The following is an 11,291-nucleotide window of genomic DNA, read 5'->3' on the forward strand; positions in this document are numbered from 1 at the left end:
CAACATTCCTCCTCAATAAGATCTATCCTTCTATGACATTTCATGTTGATATCTCAAACACTTTTTGAGTTATGCTCCACTCAGGTGAAAAATTAGGTATGAAAAATAACAAAGGGCAATAACTCAAAAATTATGAAAGGAAGAGTTATCATTCTTTAGCACTGCACACCTCCTGAGTGAGATCTATGCACCTATGAAGTTTCATGTTAATATCTCATAGGCTTTTGGAGTTATGCTCTGGACAAAAATCAATTTTGAAAAATAACAAAGGGCAATAACTCAAAAATCATGCAAGGTAGAGTTATCATTCTTGTGCACTGCACTCCTCCTCAATGAGGTCTATCTACCTATGAAGTTTCAAGTTGATAACTCAAATACTTTTAGAGATATGCTCCGGACAAAAATTTCGGACGGAAGGACGGACGGACGGAAGGTCGGACGGACGGACGGACGGACGGAGACTATTTCTATATCCTCCGCCGAAAATTTTCGGCGGGGGATAATTATGTCCACTTCATATTGGTATAACAAATCGATATGATGTAGATACATGAACAAAATTTTAAAGTGGTAAACAAGGCGATACCACATGCCAAATATTTAAGGTTGAGGCATTAATATGGTATAAAGGTGTGCGTATGTATTTCCATATAAGACGTGTCATTGACCTATGTATAGAACAATATAAACAAGCAAATTCGTTGAATTTATATCCCCCGCCGAGTACTGGTTATTATTAACACAACAACTTAAGACATATAAGGCTTTATTTATATATTAATCATGACATAAACTGTAATATTCTTTGAACTTGAAGCCTTGTACCTTCAAACAAGAAGAACTTTTAAGTTTTCACTATATACATATAAGGAAAATCTATGACCCCCTGGAGTGGGTCAATTTTGACCCCAGGGCTAAAATTTGAACAATTTTGGTAGAGGACCTATAGGTTATATCATATACCAAATACCAAAGCTCTAGGCCTTGTACTTTCAGACAAGATTTTTTAATTTTGCATTTTCGAAACTCCTTTTCTGGCCCTGTGACCTACTTATGCAACAGACCGGAACCATTTTATAAACTTTGGCAGGGGACCACCCAAGGATCATTCCTGTAAAGTTTGGTTGCTGTGCAGTCATTTGTTTCTGAGGAGATGTTGTTTAAAGAAATTGCTGACGACGCACGACGACGGACGGTGGGGGATCACAATAGCTCACCTAGATGTAAAAACATCTTAATCTCCAGACTTCATTGCCATTTTCAAGGCATCAAGAAGGGATCTCACAACTTTCAAATATTTTTAAATGTTATTGTAACAAATCATTTTAATTCTTCTTTAATAAAAACTAGAAATGTGGCCATAGGACACAGGTGCCCCCACCGCGCCACTGTTCTGTCAATCTTATGACTCTAGGTCAAATATTTTTTGAAAACTAAAAATCTTTTTACTAAGTAAAGGGCCAGAACTTTACAAATACTGAATAAATCCCCAAGCAAACCCCAAGTTGAAAATTGCAAATTTATACTACTGTAATTCAAGGGCAATAACTCTAACAAAACTGAAAAAAATCCACATGCAAAGTCCCAGGTTCATAGCTTCACAGTGAGGTGAATCATTATTCCTGTAATTTAGTGATGTTGATCATTATTCCTGTAAAGTTGGTCGATTCTAACTCAAGCACTCAAGGATCAAATAACAACATAATGAAACAGTTTTTACTAAGTCAAGGGAAATAACTCTACAAATACTGGATAAATCCACAAGCGAAACCCCAGGAACAAACTAAATATGCTGAGCAACTTTCCAATAAGGTTTAATGACTCTATGTCAAATCCTTTTTGAGTTACATGCGACACATGTTGAAAATTGCAAACATTTTCTAAGTCAAGGGCAATAACTCTAAAAATACTAAATAAATCCAGACGAAAATACCCAGGTGCACAACTACGCATGCTGATCAACATTCCTGTAAAGTATCATGACTCTAGGTCAAATACTTTTTGAGTTACATGCGACACAAGTTGAAAATTGCAAAATTTTACTAAGTCGAGGGCAATAACTCTAAAAATACTAAAAATATCCAGACGAAAATAGCCAGGTGCACAACTACACATACTGATCAACATTCCTGTAAAGTTTCATGACTCTAGGTCAAATACTTTTTGAGTTACATCGATTCTAGTAACTGTTGAAAATTACAAAATTTTACTAAGTCAAGGGCAATAACTCTAAAAATACTAAAAATATCCAGACGAAAATACCCAGGTGCACAACTTCACATGCTGATCAACATTCCCATAAAGTTTCGTTGAATTCTAGCCATTAGTTGCAGAGAACTACTCCGGAAACGAAATTCGGACGGACGGATGGACGGACGGAAGGACGGACGGACGGACAACGCCATAACTATATCCCCCTCCCGATTCCATCGGCGGGGGATAACAACTATGAAAGAGGACTCCTGTAGTGTTGTTTATGTGCTTTGATTTCAAATATATCATTTAAAGAGAAGCAAAATTACACATTAGGAACAACAGATAAATAGTGATCCCAATTCCTGTTTATGCTCACCAGAGCACAACTAATTGCTCATAGTGAGCATAAAAGGGAATTATATTGTAAGAGGGCTTGGTATAATGATCATCTCCTGTATAAAGATTAAACGACAATAATCAACACAAATATAGTTTATTCCTTTTCCCTATATATCTAATACTATCCCTGATCCCGGGCGTCCCAGATCCCTGATCCCGTGATTTCCCCCCATCCTAAATACCGGAAAGAAAAAAATGACCGGAAAAAAAGAAAAAGAAAAAAATGCACAGAACCAGATATACACTTATGTTTTATTTATCAAACGAAAGCTTACTACAGAGAAAAAAAGTGAAATCGCTTAATCAAAGTCAGTGTAAATATTATTCATGAAAACAAACATTTTAATCATCATTATATAAATCATCATTATATCTTTGCGCTCAAAGCAATACTTGCTGCTTTTTAAAACTGGCGTGAAAATTGAAGGTTTTTTGACGTAAGGTTCAACTTGATTGGCTAAATAATTTTGGATTCCAGTCAAGATAGATTAATTTAGTAGAAAGCTGGAAGCCAAGCTTCGATTACATTTTTGGATAGATTCGGAGTTTTAGGTTGTTTCTCGTAAAATCCTAACGTAATACCGGCTCGCCGTGGCGAGCCGGCATAAACTTATTAATAAATTATTGACAAAGAATTTGGTTCAACATTCAACATTGGAGGATTTGAGCACACTATACCTTGTTGAGAGGCGGACATATGAACCATTATGTCAACACCTCCAGATTCTTGTTTAGAATTTCATAGTTTATAAACTTTCAATTGACAATGTAATACATTCCTAGAAGAAAATCTATGATTTACTGGTGAAATCATTGGTGAATTATAGGCTAAACATTCTTGTCTGTCATTTTCAAAAATGTGTGAGTTCATTTACGTGATCATTTTGGTTCAGTTTTCATTGGCTGTTAGTCGTGGCGTATAAATGTGTAATTCTTTATTTGATGTTATGTAGTACATTTTGTTAAGTTGATTGTACATTTGATATTTTATGTTGCAATGATATGTGCTTTGAAGGTAAATTATAGAACCAATTTTATTCTAGTACAGAGGATGATAAATCTGACAGAAATATGTTTAAGGAGGAACAGCATATACTTTCATCCTACTCCAAATTTGACTTCACAGACAAGAAGCAGAACCAACACATATGTGTAAAATATTGAAATAACAATGGGAGATAAAGAGGACTACATAAATGTATTGGTTCTTACAGACGAGTTTAACTCGGCTTTCGAAAGCATGAACAAAGTCAACCCTAGCTATAGTCCAATTGTTTAAAAAAAAGTTCAATATTTCATCGACAAAGAAGAAGTGCACACATGAAGTGATTATTTCTGATTTGGAGCAGTTTATTTTACTTTTATGAAAAGCCATCGATATCCTATTGTTTAAATTCAAATTGTACTACTAAAAAACTCTGGGAAATTATAGATTTTTAATTATTTAAATTAACTTAAAAATAAACCTTGTAATAGACATCATTATCATATTAATGTTACAATAATTTTTTATGTGTTTAAAATTCTTTTCTTTTTTGTAATTGATATAATTATCTTATCTGCTATGTTTTCTTAACAAACACACTAAAAGTGAACTTAAATAAATAAATATGTCTTAAAATCAACGCATGAATATCCATTTTCAAAGATATCTATGTTTTGAGCACCATTTTCTAGATTTTTTAACAAACCTTGACCGTTGTAATTTGAATGTACGAACAACGGCGCTCATGGCATTACAAGGCTTCCGGTCAAAAATAACTTTAAGCTCTATAGTCATAGGGTAGGGTCATTATCATTTAAGAAACAAATAGTATAATATACATGTTATATGGTAGATGTATCTAAATGAATGTATTTTACAAGCTTGTTCGTTATCAGAGATAACCCGTACGATTTAATTAATAAAGCAGTTATATCTGGTAGCCTAAAATTAGAGAACAAGATTTAATGACAGATAGCATTTTTATAAAGTTTACAGGTCCATGATTTGGAAAAGTTCCCAATGCCCAATGGGAAGATGTATACCTATCTTTCGTCTTAGTAACATGAGAAATATACAAGTATATAAATCAAACGTATTCCAATGCTTTATCAGTCAAAGCCTTCATCTATGATACAGAGTAATTACTTGACCAATACTGTTTCAAAAAGTCCCCAATTGTAATTATAAATAAATTGGAAGAAGGACCTACAAATTTACTTTCGGACAATTAATCGGATATTCGGCAGGTGTGATAATTGGCATTTAACAATTAACAGTTAGCATTAAGCAGTCGCCAGCAAGCATTAAGCACTTGACAGAAAGCAGTGGACAGTAAGCAGCCGACAGTAGGCAGTTGACAATAAACAGTAGGCTATCGTTTATAAAAAATCCGTAGGTTATAGTTTTATTTATGAAAAAAGTTATATTTTTCTTATTTTAAACTTGATATTAACTAACTTTTTCTTGTTTTAAAAAGACATGATTGCTTTTTCGTTTAATTGTCCATTTTTATCGACAAGACGGTCCTTATCATCGGATATATACATGCCTCTGCATGTATATATTTTTTTCTCTCGTCTGGTATGTTCTTACTTTTAATTCATTGAAGGAAAACCATATAGTTCGCCAAAAATGAGACTCGTCATTCGTTCTCACCCGTTCTCCATTATATAAAAATAATATGTCTGTTGTTCATTTGTGTGTATATTATGTATACTTTTGGGGAAAATATGTTAAAGCTTTACTACGCTTATCTTTGAGTCAAATATCTAAATAACAGAAATATATTGAAATCCATAAAATTGTTAATGAATATGTCTTATTTGTAGAAAAAGAACGTATAAATTATGTATGGGTGGCTGCGTTCGCTATTACAGGTCATTTAAAACTAATTAAAACTGATAAAATAGGCAAGTGATGTTAACGTTGCATTGGCCAAAATAGGGGAAACACACACACACACACACGCACACGCACACGCACGCACGCACGCACGCACGCACACACACACACACACACACACACAATAACAACTATAACTGGTATAAAAAGATGAATTAATTTTATTTATAACATTTTCAGCATGTACTATATATAAAAGCTAACATTGAATTACAAATATTTTCACTAACTGTGAAGTATACAAATGCAGCACAGTTGCACACTGCGTACAAACATATGAATTATGTACGTCTTATTAAATAAAAGCAATGTCAAATTCGAAAATGTCATTTAAGAAACGCGAGCTTAACTGTTAGAAAAAATCATGCAAATTTACTCTTAGACATACTTTCTTTTTTTAAATGTTGACAAGTGTCAAAACAAGCTGTCACACCAATTGTTAATCATCGGTATGACAAGCGATCATTAGCGTATTTTCTTAGCACTTTCTATCTGCTTGAGACGATCGTTTGCGTATTTCAAGCTCTGTTTAAGTGCAAGAAGCAGTGGGATGTTATTTTCTGGAGTCAGTGTGTAATCCACTTCATAATTCACAACAGGATGAATCGACGCTTGATCGATATGAAATATCTCGCTTGCAGTTCGTACAGCTTTTTCTATTTTTTTGCTCCGAAACATGTTTTTGATGTTCTCTCGGACTTGGTCACACAGGCGGTCAGCCTGTGTAAGAATAAGTGTCCTCGGTATATCTGTAGTTAGAAAAAGACATATACATAAAATTGGTAGTATAACCAATCAATGTAGATTAGTAAATTGCGATTATTAGATATCACCAATCTATTACATGAAAGTGTCTCCAAATTAATCAATCATGTAGTGAAATAGACAAAATAAATGGCCCTTTTTTACTTAAAAATGTATTATTTCTATCTCTCAAAAGTTTTTCTTTATTTTTGTTATCCAGTTATAGTTTCAAAAAAAAATGTTACTCGTTGGTCTTTTACCTGAGCCATAAGTTTGCTTCTAATGCTTTATTGCAATTAGTTTAATTATAGTGACTAAGTTTTTTGTATGGAAGTCAAAATACTAACATTGCTTATATTTTGCTTCCAATATGACACATGATATCACATCAGGTCAGAATTTAATATGCTCCATAACCATAATTTTACTGTTATAAAACTCATGTTAGCCCGTTGTAAAGAATGAAAAAAATATTCTTCTCTTTGGCATATTGTGTCTCTTATACCGTACATGTGAGTGAGAAAATAAAACATTGTTTTCATGAATGGTAAAATGTAATAAGCATATGAATTATAGGTCTTATAAGGGTCATCGCTTCAAAAAAATATTTCTTACGATTTTTGATTTAAATCCGTATTTGTGCAGTTTCAGAAGAAGTTAATTAGTTTAAGAGTTACAACAAAATTCATTGCAAGCAATTCAAATTAGAGAAACTGGAACGTTAGCCAATAATTTTTTAACTTAAAATGTTCCGTGATTCAAACAAATAAACATATGATTATTACTCTCGATCTCTTAGATCGAAATATGTTTTGACTCACCTTCTAGCCGAAGATTGTCTTGTAATTGACCTATTTTTCTGATAAAATCGTATGGTATGCCATAATATATATCTTTAGCGCTGATAACAAAAATTACACAGGAGATCACATCCATCGGTTCAGGTTCTTTTCTAAAGCTTTTGTTGTCGGTTGTTATTTTTGAAGCAGGATTGAACTGAAATTTAAGTAAAGTTGTTAATGAAAATTAAATTAGTACTTTTTAAAAATCAGTGTTTAATTGCAGCAAAATATACAAATTAATGACGATTTTTTAAATTCATTACCCTGATAAATGCCTAGATGCCTTTTTGTTAAAATTTTGATTTTGAGGATCTAGGCAAAAATACACTTTAGATGAGTAAAAAAGAAGGCGGAGGTGTAAATTAGATTTTCGATTAAAATTGATGTATTTTAAGCTCGATTATGAAACAAGTTCTTGCAACTTATATTTATCACTTTCGAGTCAGCTTCCTGGAACCAACCAGTACTGGTGTCATATGAAGAAACATGGTCGTGACCAGAGTAGGGCTCGAACCCATGATCTCTGGGTTGAGAGGCAATCGCTCCACCTTAAATGACTTTTCTGTCTTGTAAATGATTTTCTTGTATAGGTTTGAAAAATATACTTAGCATATGAAAAAAAAACCCCAACAAAATCAACACAGTAAAGGTCATATGGCGACTTTCCACATTTTATGATACTGTTTTAATGCAAGACGATAAAAGCGAATCAACGTACTATTTCCACATTCCTTCAAGCAGATAAATGCTCTTAAAATTGATTACTTAAAATAATTTAAAATGTTAAAATTAAGTAAACCGTGTAGTTATTCGCTATATGTCCCTTCACTAGGTATATGAAGTCATCAACATGAAATCCAATACCGTCACTTGGCTCGATTCCCATCGTGTCTCGAAACACGAAATTTTCCAAAAGATTTTCTGGAAGGTACCCACTGTACTGAAAACAGAATAATTGTACATATATTAAAGCAAATATTAAACGTACACTCAATGCTAAAACGACATGATAAAAGATATTTATACACTCGAAGTACTCTACTTTATTACTTGCAAACATGTATCATAAAAATTAAAATTAAACAAATGTGCGTTTAATTAATACGAAAACTATTTAACTGCATGATAATTTTTCAAGACTTTTATGTCCCGTACCCTAAGGTAAGAACCTCCAAATGCATTATCACCGCTTTGAACTGTATTCAAATAAGCTGGAATAACTGTAAGCTGCATTGATACTGAAGGGCGTGGGATCAAACCCAAGAAGGGACATTTTTAAAAAAAAAATTAACATTATGTATGAATCTGTAAGGTCCCTTTTGAAAAGAAAGAAGTGTTTGATTTTTATAATATAATCATTGTAGTATTTATTGGCTAATTAATGCCAAATTTAATAACATATATGGTATCTGGTATTTTTAAGTATTATAAAATAAAAACTTCATGGTAAAAGTATTTTATATTTTTCAAGATAAATTCAGGTAAACAGCCTATCATTGTAATAATTTTATAGATATTTTAAATGAGACTTTTTTGTACGGGAACTGGTCGAAAATTGTTTAAAGTGCGGGGGATGTTAGGGTAAAATTTTTTATAATTTTAAATTTAGACTGTTTAATGTGTAGAAACAATCATTTTGCTATTTTTGTTTCTGAATGTTATTTTTTTGTTACTTAACAATGAGCAATTGGATAACATTTTACATTATGATAATTTTTTAGATTATGAAGTTTCCTTATTTCTGAAAAAGAGCCCTACATTGAGCAAAGTTTTAGTTCAGATAAATGTCCATAACTCATAAACCATATGGTTAACTTTGTTTAAATTTTGCATACAGGTGTCCCCTAAAGTATACAACTATGTTGTCAATTTTACAGTTCCTTTTAATGCCCATTAGGAGTGTCTTACCTTAACAGTATAGCTTGATCCAGAACCTCCTGTTTTAGCCCTTGTTGATTTTTCTCCATCACAAATAGTAAATATGGCACTTATAAATGATGATTTTCCAGCTCCAACCGGTCCCGACAAAAGAATGTTTACTAAACTTTTTGGTTTTATCTTTTTGATGTCTTCAATAAGAGCCTGTTCAACCTGCATTATATAAAATCATATTTTGCTTATTTTAGACACGAACAACAAAAAATAAACCCATTTCATCTGCATAAAGATAATTTTACAATTTTACATTATGCGTTTCATGTTTATTTTTTAGATTCTGAATATGCTCTTACTGCTCAATTTGTCAAAACAGGAACACCAGAAAACGCACCTTAGTACTTGCACCTCAGAGAAAAAACAATTCTTACAAGATATCATAAAACACTCACGCACATTCATTGTAAGAAATTTAGTATCCGAAAAATTAAGTTTACCTGTGAGTTCCAGTTTGATGGCTCTCTCCATGGTTTGTCTGTCAAAGGGTATTCATAAGTTACTGATTGTTCTAAAGTTAAGAGAAAAAGGTTTATATCGAGTTTAATTACAACACACACATATAAACCGTTTGTAAACTGTTTGTCTTTCGGGCAGTACTGAATAAAAGTTAGATTTGAATTGGCTGTTTTAAATTCACAAATTGAAAACACGAAATTTCATTGGCCCTTTTAAAATAAGCAAAAACTATAAAGGCTTTTTCTGTAACGTATACAGGCCTAAATGTTTAGTTAATCGAATACTTTCTAGAATTTAAAATACAATGTATGTGAATCGTGATTGCTTCCTACATTCAAAAAGTTTACAACAATTTACAGAACTTTTAAAATTGTATTAACTTTCCAGTGATAACACTATTCAAAATAAAATAAATACTGAGTTAAAGTGAACTTTTATGAGTTTTGCGTGTTGATATACGCATGAAAATACCGAAAGGTGTCAAAATTGATATAAAGAAAAAATACTAACTTTTCTTGTACCCTCAGCATTCATGATATTAAATAATGATTGATGTTTTCCTTTGATATAAATATGTGTATGTTAATAAGGCATATATGAGTGTGTAAATTAAAATGTTTGTGTAAAAATCTTGAGAAAGTGTGATCCCTCTAACATAAATCACAATAAAATTACATGAAAATTGTAGACTCGGTTTGATTGAGGATACATTTGCATTGTTTCATTATCTTATGCTATAACAAAACTCCAAAATAAAGTATGCAAATAAATGTAGTTTTATCTCGTCCGAGTACCTTTTGTAAAGGAACTTCTTTTTTTAAAATGCTCTTTCAGTACGATAACCCCAACTTTTGTTTTTACTGTGTGTGTTTCATTGGATTTTCCTTTTAAGTTGGTCACGATTTTTAATTTTTAGCCGGAAATGTTAAATTGGCAACTTATTCAAAAGATCGCTTATTGATAAATACTTGAATGAAATGCTGACAACCTATGTCAAAAATGTCAATTTTTTGTCATGAAAGTTATGTATTGTTAAAATTTTGTTACTCTCAAAATTTTTTCTGTTGTTTTTTATACTAATGCATTTTTAATGATTATCAACAACTGAATTATCAATAATTTAACTAGTGAAATATTTGCCACATATATGCCACTTTTGCTTTTAGGTCTAGTTTGAAAAAGAAAAGAAAAGAAAAACAAAACAAAATACTCACTTGATTCTGATGTACCCATTTTTTGTTCTTACTCGATTCGAAGCGCAGGAGTTTGTAACGATCAGGCAACCATTGCTTAAATATCAATCCGATTTACGACAGTTAGATTCAATACAATTATTCAATTGTCTATCTTTGGTAAGTGTAAACATGCTTTAAACATGGAACAGCATTACTGAATTGTAAATTTATTTGATCTGTGCGGTGTTGACATTCGGGTAAACGTCTATATACACCCAATGTTAAATTTCATAACAAAAAAGATTTCAATGAAATAGTCGAGCTTTTATTGGTAATGTTGATCAATTCATACCATATATGGCAATAGCAAATGTGTATGCCCAAATATGGAATTAAAATAATATGAGATAAGGAAAGTTTGATACAATATTCGTCATTCGTGTGTCGGAACTAAAGGGTATTAGGGCTTTAACACAAGGGTAAGATTTGATAGATTTACTTTTTTTTTGTTGGAAGTATTTCAATATAGTTAACTTTGTTTTTATATATTTTCTGGCAATATGGTCCTATTTAAACGGTTGTTTATATATATATTGCAAAAATATCGTTTACATACGTTCATATAACCTGTCAAGAATATTATATTTATAACGAATT

The 11,291-nt window shown here is 31.9% G+C and overlaps 1 protein-coding gene across 1 annotated transcript; it reads right to left on the reverse strand.

Moving 5' to 3' along the window:
• Nucleotides 1-5,627: 5,627 nt before the first annotated feature.
• On the reverse strand, nucleotides 5,628-10,797 carry LOC132724659 (interferon-induced protein 44-like). The gene is made up of 6 exons (XM_060709592.1): nucleotides 10,674-10,797; nucleotides 9,441-9,511; nucleotides 8,977-9,159; nucleotides 7,868-8,008; nucleotides 7,048-7,222; nucleotides 5,628-6,231 (listed from the first exon to the last, which is right to left on the reverse strand). The coding sequence occupies exons 1-6, from the start codon at nucleotides 10,690-10,692 to the stop codon at nucleotides 5,948-5,950; spliced, it is 873 nt and encodes a 290-aa protein (XP_060565575.1). The 5' UTR covers nucleotides 10,693-10,797; the 3' UTR covers nucleotides 5,628-5,947.
• Nucleotides 10,798-11,291: the final 494 nt, after the last annotated feature.

This window comes from Ruditapes philippinarum, unplaced genomic scaffold (assembly GCF_026571515.1).
Source record: "Ruditapes philippinarum isolate M1 unplaced genomic scaffold, ASM2657151v2 ctg3227_1_1_1_1, whole genome shotgun sequence".
Taxonomy (NCBI): Eukaryota; Metazoa; Mollusca; class Bivalvia; order Venerida; family Veneridae; genus Ruditapes; species Ruditapes philippinarum.

Excerpts from the sequence above, each read along its gene's own strand:
- LOC132724659 (XM_060709592.1), bottom strand. Across the intron at positions 8,009-8,976 it reads GATCAAGCTATACTGTTAAG|TACAGTGGGTACCTTCCAGA; the intron begins GTAAGACACTCC and ends TTCTGTTTTCAG. Across the intron at positions 7,223-7,867 it reads ATATAGCGAATAACTACACG|TTCAATCCTGCTTCAAAAAT; the intron begins GTTTACTTAATT and ends CTTAAATTTCAG.